The following is a 21140-nucleotide window of genomic DNA, read 5'->3' as shown; positions in this document are numbered from 1 at the left end:
TGCCACCAGATAGCTTTTTCTTTATGCCCTGGCTCTAAAGCCCCTCTTTGCCAACCTTATTCTTCAAAGCATTTTGCTGATTCATCTCTCAGGACACACCCCGCCCCCTCTCATCTCTCCTCTGTGTCTAGCACTGTGTCTTCTCCTCCTCTCCGTGCCATCGCTGTGCGGGGGAGGACAGCACCCATGTGGCCTCCGGAACCTAGACGCTCAGGGTTTGCAGAACAGTTTGTAAAAGTCTAGGCCCGGAGGAAGGAGGGAATTCGGGGGACTGTTATAAACAAATGCACAGTATTATCACCAGCTAGTATGTTAAATCTCACGTCCGTAGTTTGTGCTTTATTTGGAGATTGTCTCTGCTGTCACCTGCCCTAGATGGGCTTTGATGGTTGGGGCCCAGGGTGATCCAGTAGCCATACTCTGTGCACCCTCCTCATCATGCTCTGTTTGGTTCCTTCAACCCACCAGGCACTCTCCTTTTTGTTCCGTTGTCGGCCTGGGACACCCTTCCTCTCTGGGTTCACTTCTGCGTTAGACTCGGTCCCCCCTTCCAAGGAGTCCCTCCCTGCAGCCCCCCTGTGCCCAGTGTTGGATTAGCTGCATTCCCCTGGCATCTACACAGCCCCTGCAAAGCACCTGTTACCCCGCCACCTGGTGGCTTCTCAGCTTGTCTGCCTCGGCCCAGACCTTGTGGGTTCTCCGAGGACAAAGCCTTCATGCATCTTTTTGTTTCCACTGCACAGCACGGTGCCAGCACGTAGGTGGTGGTGGTTGAATGAACAAACGAGCGAACAAACGAATATTTTCTTGCCGGCGTGCACACGTACGTACACATACACGCACTAGCAGCGAACGTCAGTTTTCCACACACTGTTGTATTTAATCTACCCACCCCGATCCTATGAGGCATTGATACCATTTTACAGATAAGTAAACTGGGGCTTAGAGATTGAAAGGAGAGGTGTTTGGACCCTGGCAAGGGCCCCAGAGCCTGTTTTCTTCACCACAGCATTATGCTACCTCTTGCGGCCATAAACGAACTTTCTTAAAGGAAAAGTGGGATCAGCCGGTGCTCGCTGACTTCAGCCGAGTGTACTTAAATTCCAGCTGCTGCTTGCAACAACACCAGTGTACCCTAAAACAGTGGGTCTTCTGGACGAGGCTACAGGCTAAACGGGCGGGAGGAACCCACTCCCGGCAAGCGTTGGCACGTCCTGGCCCTCTGACGGGCTCTCTAGCTGGGATGAGTGGAACTGTTCCAGAGGTTTAAAATCTGCAGGGAGGGCCCTGCCTTTGATCACCGAAAAGAGAAGAGCAGTCAAAGCTGAGCACTCTTGTCTCTGTGCACTTCACGCTGACTGCCAAGTGGCCTCTTCATGTCCCAGAAAAAGCTGCATCGAGTGATAGCAGGGCAGAGCCAAGCCGGGGGGGGCTTGGTTGGGGCTCCAGGCTCAGCCTTAAAAACCACCCGCAACATGTGGAGGATGGTTGACGAGTTCCCAAGCCCTTGCGGGGACCTCCCACTGAGCCCCCACAGTCCAGCTGATGAGCGAGTGGTACTCATCTCCATGCCAACCACCCAACACAGAGCTCGGGGTTAAGCTGCACTTCTGGGTTGTCACCGCCGTGAAGGATGCAGCTGGGATGGGGCACTGCTCTCTGGACTCCGGATCCCATCCTCTCTCTATCGTGTGTCCCTCAGGGATTCACTGGACTGGTAATGAACTGACTGAGGAGGAAAAGGGGAATCAGCCTGGGGCCGACTGAACCAAAACCCTTCCTGTGTTGGAGAAACAACCCCTCTCTGTTTCTCTTGCTCCCTTTCCATGGGAGGAAATGCAGTGCCCAGTTTCAGAGGACCTTCACTTGCAGGGGAGATGAAATCTGCCCAGGTGGTTACCCTGTCCACCCTCCTCCCCTCCTGCCCTCTTCATGCCATCCATCCCTGGGTTATGTGGATTTTACCACCTGAATCTCTCTCCAGCCCACTCTGGTATCTCCTGCACTCCAGTCTGCCCTCACCCCGCAGGTCTGTTTGCACATGATGATGGCGTTAGAGCGTATCTGATCCTGGGGCTGCCTCCTGCTTAAAGGGACAGAGGTGGAGCCTTCACGGGGCCTCCCAGTGGTGCTACTCTGCCCCTCCAGCCTCTTCTCACACCTTGCCACCCTGGCCCTCCACGTCAGCCTCACCTCCCCGGCTTCCTTCTAGCCCCTGGGTTCCCCAGGCTCCCTCGCTCCCAGGGCTTTGCACTTGCTGTTCCCTCAGCTGGAATTCTGATCCCATCAGCAGGCATCAGCTCGCAATCATGTCCCTAGGGACATTTCTCTGCCCCCGCGCCCCCAAGGTGTTGCTCTCCGTATCACGGTCATGATGTTACCGTCATGTGAGTGATGATTCACTGACTCCCTCCGTGCACTCCACTCGGGCAGGGACTGCCTCTGCTTACTTCTGCTCTTGTCCATAGGTGCTCGGGATGTGTATGATAGGTGGAGGGATGCACGGAGCACTGGACGTGCACTGCCAAGCACAGTTTGCTGCTTTCCTTCAAGCTCTCTTCACCCCCAACCCCCTCCCGGAGTTTTGGCCTGGGTCTGACCGGTCCGTGGACACGGGGTCAGCAGGAGCTCCAGATACGCTGAGTGCCACCGCTAGCCCCCAGGTGACCCGCCTGTGTGGGGGAGGGGCTGCTGGCCCAGTTGCTCAGGCTGACTTGCACTGGTGACTCGGGTCTGTGAGTCCCCTGGCAGGTGTTTGGGTCTGGGCCAGGGTGCACACTCATCCCCACCGTTGTTCCTCTTGGAACCTGGCTCGTGCCTCTAGCTTCTACAGCTCCGCCAGACCTCCTCCATCCTCTGCCAGCTAGCAGTCCATTTCTGCCACATTTTCCTTAATGATGGGCCTGTGCCTTTCAGCATCAGGTTATCGTGAGGAGCCTGGCGATCTGAGAGCCCTCATTCTGCAGGCTCGATGGCTGAGTGTTTTTTATCATGCCATTTGTCTTCAGAACTGCGCTCTCCCCACGTGTGGATTCCCCGTTAAAATCTTCTTTCCCCGTTAAAACCATCCACCCTCCCAAATGCTTGGAACCCCGTGCCAGGCTGTGGGGTTCATATGCTGCCATTTCATGGGATTCATGTGTGTTAGTCCCCAGGACCAGTCTGGCCACTGGCATGTTCTTACCAGCGTTGGAGGACGATGTGCTGGGGTGTTATGTCTGTGACCAGACCACAAGTGATTTCAGCAAAGCACCTGGGGACCCAGGGGAGGGCCCCTCGCCCAATGCCTGGCACATTGTGGATACCCCAGGAGTTTTGTTTGGATGAACAAAGGAAGGAAACAACTAGAGGACAGCATTTCCCTATGGGGGTTCCTTGGAACAGGAGTCCTTGGAGATGCTCAGGGAAAAACAAATCAGTGGGGGGAGGGAGGAAGGGTCACATAGCCAAATAAGCTTGAGGAAATGTCTCTATACTGTGTGACCCTTTTGGAGACCCGTATGGTATATTCGAGTATTAAAAGCCCCTGGAGGGGCATCTGGGTGGCTCAGTTGGTTAAGCGACTGCCTTCGGCTCAGGTCATGATCCTGGAGTCCTGGGATCGAGTCCCGCATCAGGCTCCCTGCTCAGCAGGGAGTCTGCTTCTCCCTCATCCTCCCCCATCTCATGCTCTCTCTCTCTGTCTCATTCTCTCTCTCAAATAAATAAATAGAATCTTTAATAAAAAAAAAAAAAGCCCTTGGAAGGCCAGCTCTATGGAAAGTTGGCTGGCATTGTTTTACTCCATGTGATCCCAGAACTTTCTTGTTCATGTGAACTCTTCGGGCATTTAGGAATTGTTGCTAGAATGCAGGATAGAAGGTGGTGAGGATCACAGGACGTTCAGAGGGATGTACTGAGTCCACAGGGAGTCCTTGAAGACAGGTTCTGGAAGCATGTAGCATTTCAGCCCCATCTGGAAGGATGAGCAGGATCCCCATGGATGGAGGGAGGAGAAGGGCTTCCGGGCTGGGGGGCAGGTGTGACCAGAGGCAGGGGACAGCAATGCCCACGGTGTGGGTGGGAGAGAGACGTCTGGTTTGGGGGAACAGGATTTAGAAAATTTTGTGGCAGAAGGCTGGCTGGTGTCGTGCCTGCACCCAGCAGAGTTCCTGGCACCTGAGGCCACTTAGTAAGACTTTGGTAAAATTATGAATGAATTACGGAGGGCATTCGCATTGCTCTTCTAAAGTATGTGGCCTTTATGAGTCATTGTTTTCCAGCTGGGGTTTTGAGTCAGCATCACCCAGGAGGTTTCTTGAAACACCCCACACTTGGGTCACACCCCTGAAAATGCTGATTCCATGAGTCTAGTGGGGAAGAGGGAGGTGGTCCAGGCACCTGGATGTCTTTAAAGTTCAGAGGCGATTCTAAGTGAACCCCTAGTTGAAAATATGAGAGGGGGTGGGAGTCCTTCGGGGGGTTTCCATCAAAGCTGTTTCTGCAACAGTTGCCCATAAGATGAAATACGGAGAGGAGACCCACTCACGAAATAAGCTTAGGACAGTCTGTGATGTGGCCCATCTGGAGGGCCGTAAGTGACGTTAGCACCTTAAAGGCTCTGAGAAGGTCTGTAAACCCAGCCCTCCAGGAGACAGCACTAAGGAGTCTAGGCTTCGAGAAGGGCATTTTTGTCAGCTTGGGTGCTGAAATTCACCATTTCTTTTCTAAGCATTGCTTTTTGTCTTTCCAGCAGTGCATTCTCCTACGGGTAGAGTTTTCATGAATGCTAAATGCAGTCAGCCCTGCCACCACTGAGGTGGTGCGTCATGCTCCCAGACAAGGTTCCTAGGGGCTGGCATGAGGTTACAAAAGTGGCATTCTGCTTATGAGGAGCTGTCTTTCTTTAGTCCTTTTCTGCCTGCTACCTCTGGCATGGAAAGACACAACAGTTGGATCTGAAAGAGAGCTTGCTGCTTCCCAGGCTCCTTTCTCTGTCTTGGCCAACTGCAAGAGCTAGCTGTGCTTCTGGGGGTGTTTGGGCTCAAAGCAGCTAGTGGGACCCCACACTACTCTTTTTCTCTCGGGCCTTCTTGGTGGTGTTGTAAGGAGCTGGGGATTTTAAAAAAGAATCAATAGATCTGGCTGGCTCAGGGTTTCCCTGGCTGATCCACACCCATCTGACACTTGGCTTTCAGTGTAAATGCTCATTTCCTGTGCTGATGGCTTCTGGTTTGTTCACTCAAACCATGACCTTCTCCATACAAGAGACATGTCACCTTCAGCCTGTTCCCAAAGACTTGTCTCACAGCTGGCAACGAGAGGGTGCCAGGAAGCTCCCCTGGGCCCCTCGACAGCCCAGAACAGAGGTTGGGGGACAGTCATACCTGCAGCAACAAGGTCGCAGGGAGCCCGAGGCGGCCAGGCTGGGGCCGGTGCACGGTAGGCACTCCCTTCTGGAAGCTTCCGGCACCACAGGCTTCCCCTCCTGCCCAGGCTTTTCCCCACCGCTATCCAAGGGAACGATGTAGATACCTCCAGAATCAGCGATGGAAATGACCATATTTGCTAATTATTCCCACTTCCATCGTGGCCCACGAGCCTGTGGAACGTGGCCCATGGTGCGATCACGAGCTGGTCCCTGTCTCCACAGTTAAGGTTTCTTAAGAGATTGTGACAGTTACCTTTAGGGACTGCAATTTGTTTGTTTATTGAATTCTTTAATCCCTCTTGCATTGATGAAGCATCTGCTTGCACCGGGCACCATGCCCACATCTCTGCATGCAGGTGGCTCCTTGAATGGGAGACACAGGAAGACCCAGGCGAGGGTGTCTGGGGACACATAGGTGCGGTGATGACAGGCTGCACCCCGTACGGGGGGACCGGTCTGGTGGCTGCCAGACATTCGTGCCGCACCAGGAGACATCATGTTTCCTAGGATTCACCCTGCCTTGGCTCTCATCTCATGCCTCTGTGGTGATGTTTTTCCACGTCTTTGTTACTGCTTCCTTCCTCTTTCATCTGGTTTCGGTCGTGACCCGAAGACTGTTGTGTATCTCCCCGCCGTCCCGCTCCCTGCGCCTCTGCTCTCTTCTGCTCTTGGGTCCTGTGCACTGGGAATTGCTTCATGACAACTTATCATTCAGAAAGACATTTCTCCGTTGATTCAAGTCCCCATCCAGAAACCTGAAGATCTAGAAGTGGGCCCCAAGGTGCAGGCAGACCTGGGTTTTGCATTCTGCGAGCGTGGTTTTTGCAGCCGTTCAAGGAAGCTTTGGTTTGAAATGAGACAGTAAGACTGTCCCTGTTGTAACAGCTGCGGGAGTGACATGCGGGACCCTTAGCGCGGGGCCCATCCACTAAGCCGACGGTCACCCAGCAAACATCAGCTGTCGCTGTCGTAATTACCAAGTGGTTCCACACACTGGCTGCATCTCCCCGTCTTGGGAGCCTTAACCGTGGTGTATTGACAGCAATGTTATTAAAGAAAAAGAAGGTCAAGGCCAATTTCAGTAGAGAGCCTGAGGGCTGAAATATCTCAGAGTCAAGTGCAATACCATCGAGCCCCACAGTGAGCACTTCCCAGGGCACCTCCAGTTCCCGGGAAGGGGCGGAGCAACAAGGACGTGTGCCCCCGACCCCCTGACCTGTCCAGCCCTCTGCAGGAGGTCATCTCTGACCTTGGGAAGCCAGTGACTCCAGCAGCAGCTCCCAGGAGCTCCACTCACCTACCCAGTCTCCCAGCTCTGCTTACTCACCATATCTGCTCGCACACAGGCATTCTTATGGCAGGTCTGACGTCCTCCTAGCTCGAGGGCTCGCTCCCTAACGTAGCCAACAAGTGCTTCTATTATATTAATTATCATCGTGCTCATCTTACCTGTGTGTCAGAATCACTGGATCACCTGCTCTGCAGGCATGGGTCTCATTTAATCTTTGCAACAATCCATGGGACGGAGTGGTATGTTCCAGGCACAGACCTGCTCAGTCTTGAAGGTAGAATTCAGGTCCCAGTGACCTGGCTCCTTGAACCAGGCCCTTATTTTATACAGCCTTGCTCAGTCACACTTTTCTGCAGCACAGGACTCCTCCCTTTTGGGCTCTGCAAGCCTTTCTTTCTCTCATTTCCCTCCCTTCCTGTCCTACCTCTCCTCCTCCAAAAAAAACAAGTACTAAACCCGTGAGTCATTTTCCCAGCCCCAGTGGGAATTTTTGTATTCTTTCTAAACATTAAGCTACTCCTTCAATTACCAGGAGTGGTCTCTGCATGCTCCATCCTCTGACCAAGAGCAGAGCTTCTGAAAACCTGAACCAGAATAACACCCTGGCTCTGAGCATGCCCTGAGGCAGCAGGTGCCACGGTTTGAGTTGGTGCCACGCTTCCCTAACCGTTGGACCACTCTCTGCCTCGGTTTCCTTACCTGTAAACGGAGGCTGTACATAGCCCCAAGATCACGGGTTTGTTGTGAGGATTATGTGATTTGATGTGTTAGTGGTCAGAACGGTACTAGGCACCCACCCAGGTAATGCTCTGTCCCCATCAGTCCTCACACCTTCTCCAAACCTGCCCTTCTCCCTCCTGGAGGACCTACACATTTTCAAGAAATCTCAAACCTACAAGGAAGGTCTTCCAAAGACAGGAGTGGAAAACCTGTTTTCCCTGAAAAACTCTCCCCGGCTGCTGTTTGGCACTTTGTCGGGCTCCCGATGAGCAGTGAAGTCTTCCCCAGCTGGTGAGGCCGCATGGTGCAGGCCAGCCCACCTCCTTCCCCAGCTCCCAGCTTCGGAGGCTAAATCAGTGGGTGGGAAGTCATTGGCTAAAGGGGACCATGGGTGTTCAGTGGCCTGGTGTGGCCTTGGTTCATCCGTTTCTGTTTGTCTGGGCCACCTCATTAGCTGCTGCCTCCGTGGAAGGTTAGAATTTTATGGGTTTAAGAACCCATTCGAATGAAAAAGCTTGAAATACTGGGATAGCCCGAGGTTCAAGCTAATTAATACCCCTTTTCAAATTGGGGCTTTGGTGGGTAGGCTGAACCTTTGAAAAGGAATCTTTTGAGAGTGCTGCAGGTCATTGCAAATAAAGCCTAGGATGGGAGGGAAGAACCTGGGAGCAAAATAGAGCCGAACGCAAGAGGAATCTGTCATTTCTGGCAGCGAATCGGCCTGATAGAGGAAAGAAAAGAATGTTCTTCATGCAAATAAGGTCCACTGAGGCTTCTCTGGGCCTTCGGTCAGATGATCCTCAAACCTAATGATTTCCACATCTAATTCAACACGAAGTTAGTCATTAGATATTAAGACAAAAGCAGGCAGGCTCTCCTATCTCAACAAAGCATCTTCCCCACTGAAGTGGCATTATCTCTGGAATAATTAAAATGGTTGCTGAAGTATGAAAACATTCCATTAACTGGAGTTGCCTTTGTTGAGACGTGCCCTCCCTTCCTCCCCAGTAAATCGAGATGGCCATGATCAAGGACAAGGAGATACCAGGACCCAAGTAATGTGATCAAACTTAAATTCTCTTTGGTGCCATTTCTGAGCCAGAGAACAAAGTTCCTATTTGGAGGATAAAGTTTTATTTGTGAGCAAGCATGGCTGTCCTGCTTCTTTCTAAGGCCCCCGTCTGAATGGTCTGCACCCTAACAAAGGAAATGAAGCCTACAATGAAAGTATGGCAGACGATCGTTTTCCTGGAATGCCCCCAACCTGCCTATTGATTGTTGGCAATGCTTCCAGAGTTCAGATATCTTAATTCCAAAAGAGCACAATGAGCAAGCCACAGTATTTTTATCTGCCAAAACATAAACAGCTGGGGCTTTGACGTTCACTCGTTACCAGGAGGCACTGTGGTCGCCTGATGCGACCCATACCTGTCTCTCTACAGTGTGGAGTGAGACAATCAGCCAGTCCCTTACCACAGGAACATTACGCCATCACAATGTGTCTCACACCATAGCAAATCAGCCTTCACTCTTTAGCAGCGATTTAGGATGATGGAGTCTTTTTTTTTTTTTTTCTTAAAGATTTTATTTATTTATTCATGAGAGAGAGAGGCAGAGGGAGAAGCAGGCTCCCAAGGAGCAGGGAGCCCGATGCGGGACTCGATCCCAGGACCCTGAGATCATGACCTGAGCCGAAGGCAGACGCTTAACCATCTGAGCCACCCAGGCACCCTAGGATGATGGAGTCTTAACATCCAACAGGCTTTTGTGTTTAAAGACAGAAACCGCATTACCCTCTGTTTACAGCCAATGTATTCATCTTCCGTATTTCTTTAGCAGTCCACGTTTTTAAACATTACACATTCAACAGGCCTCTAAATATTTGTACGATTCTTAAAAAATAATGTGTATTTAACGAAGGAAAGTTTCTCAACATTTAAACAGAGATTTTTAAGCGTAACCACTTTTAGCCATTTATTTGAACTGATTTCTAAAAAAGTCAGATCTTAAATGCTTAAAACCCTGCAAAAATAAATTAATTAATAAACAAAACACATGTAAAGGCCAGTGTGTTTGCAAAAAAAAAAAAAAAAAGACAGGTGTAAATGAGTGAATACCATGGATTTAAGGTTTCTGGGTTTTTGTGTGACTTGTGTGTGTGTTGCTTACACATGGTTCTATCATCCAAGAGTTGCCTTCCTAAGGTTTTAGTAAATTTTGTGAGAAACTGTGACAGAAAAGCAGAGGCCACCACCTCTGGTTGTTTCTTAGTTGGGATGCAGGATTAGGTTGATCAGCCCACAGTGATTCTGAGCTTCTTGTCCTCTGACTCAGTTCATTCCCATAACCGAGTTCCTTTTATTATGTCAGAGGATCTTTAAGTCCCTCTCTTCAGGTTTCCATTTTTGAAACTTGGTATCTTTCACAGAAATGATAAATTTTGAGCTGTGTGTATCTGCCATTTGCTGACCCATTGTTCTGCCATTTTGATTTATTGAGCTTGTCTGTTACCATTATTAAAAACTTACGTACCCCCTATTATTATTTTATTCTAATTAGCTGGGCCATTTAGAGGTTTCCTCTCCTAGGAGATGAGATTGAGCCTGTATAATTAGCTCTCTTCTTTCAGACAGCTGGCTAATTCATCACCTTGGAATGCAGCATTAGACTCCCTGCTCACCTGTTTATTTTGTATGACCATGGGTACCTAAATGGTTTTTCCTAGACTTAGAATAATATTGCTCCATCTGGGACTCAGTTTTATCTTTTCTGTTTACACAGGTGGAAAGTAGACCCCATGCCAAATATTCCATATCATCATGATTACAGCGGAACAGACTTCCCCTGACTGTAGTCCCTGGCACATCACTTTTTGCCTTAAGACTTCTCTTTAAATTACTTTAATCTACTTGTTTTAACCTGGCATCATTTTAAACCGTGAGAGCCATAAAACCACACATTTGTTGTATCAGTTACATTGCAGTTGACTTACTGTAAGTACACATTAAAATGACGGTGTAAGGAATGAGAAGGAGAGAAAATGGCGACCACGGATTACAGTACCTACAGCCAAGCGGCAGCCCAGCAGGGCTACAGTGCATACCCTGCCCCACCCACTCAAGGATACGCACAGACCACCCAGGCATCTGGGCAGCAAAGTTATGGCACCTATGGACAGCCCAGCAGCTATGGACAGCAGAGTAGCTATGGTCAACAAAGCAGCTCTGGGCAGCAGCCTCCCACTAGTTATCCGCCCCCAAACTGGATCCTACAGCCAGGCTCCAAGTCAGTATAGCCAACAGAGCAGCAGCTACGGGCAGCAGAGTTCATTCCGACAGGACCACCCCAGCAGCATGGGTGTCTATGGGCTGGAGTTTGGAGGATTTTCCAGACCAGGAGAGAACGGGAGCATGAGTGGCCCTGATAACCGGGGCAGGGGAAGAGGGGGATTTGATCGTGGAGGCATGAGCGGAGGTGGGCGGGGAGGAGGACGCGGTGGAATGGGCAGCGCTGGAGAGCGAGGTGCCTTCAGTAAGCCTGGTGGACCCGTGGACGAAGGACCGGATCTTGATCTAGGCCCACCTGTAGATCCAGATGAAGACTCTGACAACAGTGCAATTTATGTGCAAGGCTTAAATGACAATGTGACTCTAGATGACCTGGCAGACTTCTTTAAGCAGTGTGGAGTTGTTAAGATGAACAAGAGAACCGGACAACCCATGATCCATATCTACTTGGACAAGGAAACAGGAAAGCCCAAAGGTGATGCTACAGTGTCCTATGAAGACCCACCAACTGCCAAGGCTGCCATGGAGTGGTTTGATGGGAAAGATTTTCAAGGGAGCAAACTTAAGGTTTCTCTTGCTCGGAAGAAGCCTCCAATGAACAGTATGCAGGGTGGTATGCCTCCCCGTGAGGGCAGAGGGATGCTGCCACCACTTTGTGGAGGTCCCAGGGGCCCAGGAGGTTCTGGGGACCCCATGGGTCGCATGAGAGGCCATAGAGGAGACAGAGGTGGCTTCCCCCAAGAGAGCCCCGGAGGAGGAAACATCCAGCACCGAGCTGGAGACTGGCAGTGCCCCAGTCCGAGGTGTGGAAACCAGAACTTCGCCTAGAGAACAGAATGCAACCAGTGTAAGGCCCCAAAGCCTGAAGGCTTTCTTCCACCACCCTTTCCACCCCCGGGCGGTGACCATGGCAGAGGCGGCCTCATGGACTGCGGTGTTCCTGGTGGGATGTTCAGAGGTGGCCATGGTGGAGACAGAGGGGGCTTCTGTGGTAGCTGGGGCCGTGGACCAAGGTGGCTCTGGTGGAGGAAGATGGGGTGGCCCTGATGGGCCCCCTGGACCTTTGATGGAACAGATGGGAGGAAGAAGAGGCAGGTGCAGAAGACCTGGAAGAATGGATAAAGGCGAGCACTGTCAGGAACGCAGAGACCAGCCCTACTAGACGCAGGGACCCCACAGAGCTGCACTGACTACCAGATTTATTTTTTAAACCAGAAAATGTCTTAAATTTATAATTCTGTATTTATAATGTTGGCTACAACATCATGATTATTCCTTGTCTGTACTTTAGTATTTTTCACCATTTGTGAAGAAACATTAAAATAAGTTAAATGGTAAAAAATAATAATAGTGTAAATATTGAAGCGATAGGCTTGTCCTGGTTCCTGTACCTGCAGAACCCCTTTGCCTACTGCCAAGATGTGTCGTTGATTGTGTTCAAAGGATTTAAAAAAAAAAAAAAATCTCACATTTTTTAAAGCACCAATGTAAGCGGGGAACCTTAAGTGGTTTATGAAACCACCACGTACTTCAAGAAAAATAGAGTATAAAAAAATATGATCAAAATGTATGACCTCAACAAGAGCTGTTTTCCAGCTCTGGTGGTACTTAATATGGTCCACAAGCCACGAAGTGCTTCTGCCCACCCTCAGTTCTCGCCCAAGCTCGGGGCACCAGCCTGGTTGGGCAGCTTCTTCAAGGTGGGACTGGGTGATGAGAAAAGACCCCATCTGAGGACGAGGGAAGAGATGCAGGAAAGATCTGGGGACAGAGCATCCCAGGAGAGGAAGGAGGAGCCCCCAGCGCAAAGCCTTAGGTGGGGAGGACCTGCGTGAGGCAAGAGTGAGCATGACTGGACTAGAGGGAAAGGGGCGTGGCAGGAAGTGTCATCAGATTGCTAAGGGGCAGACCCGGGCTATCGGGCTATCGAGGAGTTCTGAACAGGAAAGTGATTTGAGTCGATCCTACTGGCTACCATGTAGGGAATGATTATGTCAGATGAAGAGTGAAAACCAAGACCTCAGGTGGGTCTCTCTGGGAGCCCCGCATGTGAGAACTCATGGAAGCTTTTGCCAGGGAGGTGGCCATGGACTTGGTAAGAAGAGGTGGGGTTTGATTCAGCACAATGTATGTATATATATATATATATATATATGCACTAGAATTCCAGTTTTTTTCTTGAAACCTGTTAAGATTAAGTATATTTTCTTAACACACATATAGAGTTATAAATATTTATCTCAGACTTATGGATTTATATGCTTAGATATACTGATATAACATTATTATAATGCAATTTATAATATATAATTATATTTTTTTTCCTTTGAGAAACAAACCCCAAACTTTTTTGGGGGGGGTGGAAATAATTTGTCATTGCTTATAAAATTGTTTGGTATTTCCAGTAAACTATGAAAAGGCACAATATAGGCTTTCCTGTTCCAGTAGTTCTCTGTTTAATTGGCAGAATATGAGCATATATTTTGAAGCCAGAGTTTCCACACTTTGTGGGTGACTTACAGGTTCCAGGTTTCAGCCTGAGCAACTGGGTGACTCCCGACGCTGGTTGCTGTGATGGGCAAAAGTGTGTCAAGAAGGGACTCTGGGGGCAGGAGCCCTGGAAGTGCAGAGTGTAACCCTCTGCTTCTGTCTCCCTGCAGTGATCCCGAAGGTCACCAAGCACCTGCTCTCGAACCCTGTGTTCACCTGCATCATCCTGGCCGCCTGCATGGAGATTGCAGTGGTGGCTGGCTTCGCTGCCTTCTTGGGGAAGTACCTGGAGCAGCAGTTTAACCTTACCACCTCTTCTGCCAACCAGCTGCTCGGTGAGTCTGCTCCTCCGTCCCCCCGGGAGGACAGAGGGCTGCTCTCATGCAGGTAACCCTCTAAGACTGAGGCCCACTGGAGAAAGAGCCCAGACTCTGCTGCTCCTACAGCAGTAGTATTCTTGGGGTCTGTGTGCAGACGGAATTTCAGAGTCTATTCTTGCAGCAAAATTTGCCAAAGGGATGTGATAAGAAAGAGCTAAAATATAAAATGTACGTAAGAAGCATTGTGACAGGCCAGGAGATCAATAGATTGGTGTGAACTGCAGAATTTGGGAGAAGATAGGATGAAGGAAGAGGGAAATCGAGACATACCCAGAAAGGTTAGCAGGCTTTGGTCAGGCACATAAAAAATTAAGAATATCCTTGGCAGCATGAAACACACAGTCAGCAAATATAGAACTTGGAAGCCATACACTCCCCTCCTGACCCCTGCCCACAGCAGACATAATTAATGGATCACGGCACTCCTCCCCAAGCTCAAGCATGACTTTACCATCCTTCTCAGTAGGAGACTACGGGCATCTGCTTCCACTGTTTGGAGTTGGCATGGTAAGGAAAACCAATTTGACCTCAAGGGAAGCAGCATTACTTACGTGGAGTTAGGAACGTGGCCTCATGACTGATAAGGGAGATGGAAGAGTCAAGAAGGCTGCCCATGTTTCTGGCTCAGACAGCTGGTGGCACCATTTTTGAAACCTGGAAACAGCAGAGAACAATCAGATCCATGGGGGAGATTATGAGATCACATTTGAAGTTGCTGAGTGTGAGACACCCAGGGTGTGTCTCTGCAGCGTCCAGTACTCGGTGGGGGCTCAGCAAGGAGACCCCACTGGGGAATAGAGGTTCTGTTGCATTGGTGTATGTCCGGGTGGAAGTGGAGGACACGGGAGTGGAAATTACGTAGCAAGAAAGTGAATTGGAAGAGAAGAGTCCCAACCACGAGGAAACACAGGAGTCTGAGGGGAAGTCCGGAAAGAAATCCACAGGTCATGGGAGTCAAGGAAGAGATGATTCCAAGGAGGAAGCAGGCAGCTGCGTGAGTGCAAACACAATGAAAGCTGGGTGTCTCCATTAGCTGCAAGCACTGGGACGTCCTGTGTCAGAGCTGTGGCCCAGACGTGGCCATGGGGAGCCCGTGCTCCGTGTGGAGAGTTGCCTGCAAGAGGGAAGGAGTAGTCTGTGGCTGCAGGACACTTTCCCAAAGCTCAGTCGTGGCGCAGAGGAGAGGGGCTCCAGCAGGTGGCCGTGTGTCCATGGAGGGGGAGCGGGGGAGATGGGGCATTGCTAGGAAACATGAGCAGTTTGCTAAGTGGAGGGAAAAGAGCCAGCAGAACGGGATTTGCAGGAAAGAGAGGGATGCGGATGGACAGCCCTCGACAGAAGAAGAGCTCATAGGTCCTGCCAGTGCAGAGAAGGAGAGAGGCATGAGTCTGGCCACGGAGACTACGGCTAGTATGGCCCTGCATTTGAGAGAGAGCTCCAGCCCCGTGAATTACCTTCTCTGGTAAGTAGGGGGTCAGATCGTCTGCTGAGAGGAAAGGTCTCCTTCAACACTGCCTGTTTCTTCACCTAACGGCCAATTAGCAAATGCAAAGGTGCTAACCCATCATGAGTCATCAGGAAAACACACATTAAAATCACACTGAGATACCACTGCGCATCCACTGGACTGATAGTACCAAGTGTTGGTGAGGATGTGGAGCACCTGGACCTCTCATGAGCAGCTGTTGGGAGTGCCCAGTGGTGTGAGCACTTTGGACAGTTCCTGGGCAGCACCTATGAAAGCACATTTTTATGCTGGGATATGTCCGTTCCGCTTCTGGGCAGATACCCGACAGAAATGAATGTTTAAGTCCACTCCTTACGATCTGCATATGTAACTGCGTTCAGAGCAGCCTGGTGCATAATGACCCCGACTGGATACAGCCCAGACGTCTGTCAACGGGAGAATGGGTAAATAAATTAGAGAATGTTCATACAGTGCTGCCACACAACATGAGAAAGCAAGCATTTTCATACCTGCCTCAATGCGGATGAATCTGACAGAGTTGAAAGACGTCAGGGACAAAAGAGGACATATTTGTAGGAGTTCAAAGAGGGAAAAGTTAATTAAAGTGATAGAGGCCATGATGATGGGAATTATCATTCTGGGAGGGGGAGGTGGGCAGCCAGTGGGGAGCCTTCCCGGGCTGCTGGAAATGTTCTAAGCTTGATCTGAGCGGTGGTTGGTTATAGGGGTGTTTACAGATGCAAGGATTCATCGGCTGTTTCCTTAAGCTTTGTACACTTCCTAGGACATAATGTATCGCAACTAAAAAAAAAAAAAAAAAAATTAAAAGCCTACTACGATGACGCAGCTGGATCATAAGGTCTCCTTGGGAACTGCTAGGCTAGCACAAGCCTTTTTTTTTCTAATAAAGCTTTACCATCCTTTTTTTTTTTTTTTTTTTTTTAAGTGTCACTTCCAAAAAATAATAACAAAATAAAGGCAGCCCTCTAGTACATGTCTGGCAGGGAGAGGGTAAAGTGGGTCTCTTTATAATTAAAGTCGTAACTTCTTGTTTATACCTGCAGTGTCTCTGGTTTTGCCCTCCAGCAGCCCGGGTTCCTCCGTTTCCTCCTCATTTCTGTGCTGGTCTTCTTACGTTCTCATTACATTTGCACAGTTGCCTCGACGTCGGGGCTGTGTTCTATTTCAGAACAGTTTCTATCGACAAACAAATCAATACTCTTCAGGGCAGAAGGTCAAAAAAACAATCTCGCCTTCTCGCACCTGTTTCTTTCCCAGTGACTCTGTCTGCCAGGGTGCTTAGCAGGGGAGGACCTTCTCCTGCCATGCAGAGAGGCCACCTGCTGGCCCATCTGTCAGTCCGTCTGTCCGGCAGTCCACACAGGTAGCGTGCATGCACGGCCTCTCCCTGTGTCCTGCTCGGGGCCTCACTCTAATCAGCATGGACCCTGGAGGGCTGGCTGCAACAGGGCTGGCACTGGGCATTCAGGACACAGAGACGGACCCCAGGAGCACCAGGCAAGGCTCGCATCCGAAAGTGCTCAGCTCCTGCAGACCCAGGGCATGGGGCCCGTGCAGTCTCCCCGGGGCATCAGCGCAGGGCCTCTGAACCACCCTGGAAGTCAACAAATGGGGCGGGGTCCGGAGAAGAGCAGCACAGATGATGAAGGCGCTGCTGGCGTGGACTTATGCATGGATCTGTGCGTAAAGATACAAAGGGCTCAATCTGCATAGTTTAACGTAATGAGGATGGCGTTTCGGGGTAAGTTCTGATAACTGAATGCCAAGGCTGCACATGCAGCAGGGAGGAAGAGAGCAGCCTGATGACGGGTTGGGAGAAAAGGTGCCGAAAGCCTGTTATTGCCATAGTTACCGTCCTCACTAGGTGATGCTCCCCCATGGTCTCTGCTAGGAAATGAAACAAAGCACAGGCCTGCTCTCTGGGCATGGGCATGTCCGCACCAATGTTCATTGCACACAGATCCAGCCTGCTGGCCATTTCATCCATCCCGAAAAGAAGCCTTAAGTGCCCACTCTGTGCAAGGCACAGGGAACTGTGCTGGACTGAAGAGGATGGAAAAGGTTCCTGTGCTCGGGGAAGCTGCATTTGAGGAGGGGGAGAGTGAACAAGAAACAAGACCAAAAATGAGGAAGGCAGCTTCAGATAATGGGGAGAACCATGAAGATGATAAAATGGGGTGAGGAATGATGGGGAGCCCCTGGATGGAGTATAGGACTGCTCTAGATGTCATGGTCTGGGAAGGGCCCAGCCAAGGAGAAATGCTGTACAAGAATGTCCCAGGAGAGGGACCAGCAGGTGCAAAGCCTGGGGTTCTGAATGGGTTTGGCCTGTCCCAGGGAGAGAAAGGAGGAGCCGTGGGCCAGGGGTGAGCAGAGAGGGGCACATGGGGGCTAGACCATGAAGGTCATTTCTATACCAAAAACCAGTTAAAATCAAGCATAGGTATTCCAAGAGCATCAGATAATACAGAGATATGTTTTATTTAAATGTGACTTGTGCTATTTTCTTGCAGAGCTCAGCCTTCCTGATTATGTTTTTCTTCCCCTAATATTAAAATTAATTTGCATTCCCTTAGCACATACCAGCTGGTTGATGTAGTCGATTGACCTAAAGGTCTGTTGATTGGCAAGGAGGAGACCGCCTAGACTGGGAAATTGGCCATGCACGGTCTACACGGTGGATAAATGATGCACTGTAATTTAAAGCTGAGTTTTAGATGAAGCAAATCAGGACAGAGCAAAGCCAAACAGGAGATTGGAACCCTAGGATTGAGTCTGGGGTTCTGAGAATCAGAAATAACAGGTTTATGGTCCCTGCTGCCTTGCAGATAGCTCTTTTTATAAGAAGGGGAGAATATTTATGCCAATTACTCACCAAGAGCTACAAAACATATTGATTGGATGGCTGCTCCTTCCCAAGAGGTCTGGGAGCAAGTTAAAATGCCGTCTCCACAGGCTGGTGAGTGCTGGGACCTTTGTGTAAACAGCCACCAGACCCTTCCATGAAGCCCTCCTCAGCTAATGAGGAAAGGGGAGAAAATCCCCAAATGATCTCAAGTCCCCTTTCACATCACTTCAAAAATGCACAGAGAGCACGAGCGTGTTCCCAGTCTGTCTTTGTCTCATGGTGGTTCCCACGCCAGCCGTGTCTTTCCCATGAGGATACCTTACTTAGCAAGATTGGTGTATGTACTTGGACTCCCCATAACTGTTTCCACGTCTGTCTCCCCCAGTTTTCTGTGAGTTCCCGGAGGGCAGAAATAAGGCCCCTCATGGAGACTCGGAGGCAGCTTGGAGGAGGCGGCACTGCAGTGGGGGGGTCACTGGGAATGTGGCCCACGCAGGGCTCGGCCCCCAGCCTGGCACCCATCTGTCTGCGCCGATGGGCCCTACTTCCCCCACTAATGGTTCCCGCCCCTCTGTTTTTCTCCCAGGGATGACTGCAATCCCATGTGCCTGCCTGGGGATCTTCTTGGGCGGTCTCCTGGTGAAAAAGCTCAGTCTTTCTGCCCTCGGGGCCATTCGGATGGCCATGCTCGTCAACCTGGTGTCCACAGCTTGCTATGTCTCCTTCCTCTTCCTCGGCTGTGACACAGGCCCCGTGGCTGGGGTTACTGTTCCCTATGGAAACACGTAAGTCCCAGAAATGTCCGCTCCCACCCCTGCCAGCCCAGGGCTGCCTGGATTCATTCTGCATGGTCGGATCAGGGAGCTCTCTTTGTCCCAAGTGGTGACCACGAGTGGAGGGTTCGATGATGCCTCTGTATCTTCCTCCCGGGGTTGAAGAGTCAAATGGACCTTTTGGGTGGAGGGCTCAAACCATTCCACTCATTTTGGCATTTGACTTTAGGAACGACTGAAGATAGATAATACAGATGAATTTTATTTTAAAATTCAGCTTTTTTTTTTTTTTTTTTTTTTGGAGAGGGAGAGAAAGAGAGAAAAGTGGGGGAAGGAGCAGAGGGAGAGAAAATCTGAAGCAGGCTCCACGCCCAGCATGGAGCCCGTTGCAGGGCTCGATCTCATGACCCTGAGATCATGACCTGAGCTGAAATCAAGAGTGGGACAACCAACTGAGCCACCCAGGTGCCCCTTAAAATTCAGCTTTAAATGAAAGACAGAATAGATTCCAATCATTCCGGAAATTATCAGAAGGTATCATCAGGCTCCCATAGTAATTATAGGGTCTCACCCCTAGTAGGTATTGATAAGTACGGGAAGGAGAAGGAGGTGGGGAATAAAAGGAGAAAAGAGGGAGAAGGGAAAGAAGTTGGTTCTTATGGGACACCTTTTTTCTAGTTATTATCCCAAGACTTTGGCCTAGAGTCCAATCAGAATTGCCCCAGAGGGAATTATGGAGAGCACTTACATGTCCAGCATCAACAGCTGTCCCCTTTTCTGTGTGAGAATCTGAAACTGCTTGGGGATCAGTCTGGAGCATCCAGGCTGCAGCAGAGTCAACCTGCAGGATACCAGTTCTTCCTCATGCCAGTCTCCTCCTCCAGGCAGGCCATCAGGCTTTCTCTGGTAGTCCTGTATCCCAAAGATGCAGGAGAACCGGGCTTACCTGCCACCTGACAAGGTCAAGCAGGTTGAATGGGAGAACACAGGTGGGGGCAGTTGTCCGTATATTCATGCACAGCCCAGGCCCTTTACCACCACCAGGGTCTCTTCTGCCCCCCACCCCAGCCCAGCCCCCATTCCTCCTCCTCCCAAACGTGGCGCCTTCTGGTGTGTGCATGCCATAAGTAACAGCATTTGGAGAGAAAGACCGCCAGCCTTCTGTGCCAACTCTCAAGTAGTAAACTTGTAGTAGTTCAAAGCACAGGGTCTTACGATAATGAAGTTCTTCTTCATTAAAAAAGGAAAAAAAAAAAAAAGGCTCAGAGCCTACAATCCAACTGCTAACTCTGCCCAAATTGGTGGAGCTCCAATCCCCACCCTCCCCACCCCCGCTCTCCCATGTACGACTTAGATAGATTTGGGCAGGCGACTCAGCCTGGCTCTGCCTCAGTTTCCTTCTCTGTCAACCCCATGGGGTCACACTGAGAATAAGTACAATAATGTCCGCAGTACCGTGAACGGTGCCTGGCATGTAAATTGTCAGATATCACCGTCATCGTCATTATGAACCCTAGGAGGCTCAGCTGAAAATAATGGTGCTGGAAGGAGACGATTTCTCTCTTACAGAGCTAAAAACACCCACTCCATCCGTTTCCCCTTTGCAGTTTGCGTGCTTCAGGTAGTTGTGCCTTTAATGGTACAAAAGGAAATTTAAAATAACTTGTGTTATTTTTCTCAGGAAGTCGAATCAATCAAACAGACGATAGTTATTGAATCCAGTCTAGTGGTGGTGGTGGTTAAGCATCACAAGGCTTGCTGCGTGCTGGGAGGAGGGAGGAAGCAGAGACGAGGACTGACCCGAGGAGGGGAGAAGTCAGTGTCCGGCTGTGCCCGGTGGTGGTGTGGGGTCAGGGAAGGGGGAGTGGGCTGAGGCTGCAGCAATCACGAGCAGCGACACGGAGGAGGTGGCCCCGAGCTGAGCCTGGGCTGCCCCCAGCCTGGAGGGCACATTGGCGCAAAGGATAAAGGAGAGGCTTCTTCCACTTCTGGCACCGTTATGTACTGCACTCAGCGGTGGCGCTGGGCTGGTCCTTGTGGGACAGGGAGGGGTGAGGTAGGAGGAGGAGAAGGAAGGGGCGCCAGGCACCTCATCACAGCAGAGCCAGAAGGCTGTCACTGGGGAGATCCAACAGAAGTTGCCCTTCCTCTGATGGGTTCCATGTTTCTTCTCTTTTCCAGCTCAGCGCCGGGCTCGGCCCTGGACCCCTACTCGCCCTGCAATAAAAACTGTGAATGCCAAACCGATTCCTTCACTCCAGTGTGTGGGGCAGATGGCATTACGTACCTGTCTGCCTGCTTTGCTGGCTGCAGCAGCACGGTATTGGTGATTTTCTGACGGGATGGGATGGGCAGGGGACTCAGGCAGACAAAGCAGCTTAAAACCTGTGGCCAGGGGCTGCAGCGGGCAACCACACGCGTTCCATACTTTGTGCGCGTGCGCCGTGACTTT

The 21140-nt window shown here is 50.4% G+C and overlaps 1 protein-coding gene across 5 annotated transcripts in view; it reads left to right on the top strand.

Annotated features, from left to right (window-relative positions):
- Positions 1 to 21140, top strand: part of SLCO3A1 (solute carrier organic anion transporter family member 3A1) — a 305060-nt gene that overhangs the window by 240985 nt on the left and 42935 nt on the right. For all 5 annotated transcript variants that reach the window (XM_035024065.1, XM_035024068.1, XM_035024066.1 and 2 more), the window contains exons 5-7: positions 13369 to 13533; positions 18502 to 18700; positions 20870 to 21008. In XM_035024065.1, coding sequence (XP_034879956.1) covers positions 13369 to 13533; positions 18502 to 18700; positions 20870 to 21008 — 503 coding nt within the window. The remainder of the gene's footprint in view (positions 1 to 13368; positions 13534 to 18501; positions 18701 to 20869; positions 21009 to 21140) is intronic.

Source organism: Mirounga leonina, unplaced genomic scaffold (assembly GCF_011800145.1).
Source record: "Mirounga leonina isolate KUSES-001 unplaced genomic scaffold, KU_Mleo_1.0 Mir_178, whole genome shotgun sequence".
NCBI classification, from domain to species: domain Eukaryota; kingdom Metazoa; phylum Chordata; class Mammalia; order Carnivora; family Phocidae; genus Mirounga; species Mirounga leonina.
The sequence above is the reverse complement of the archived record's forward strand: the minus strand, read 5'-3'. Positions and strand labels throughout refer to the sequence as shown.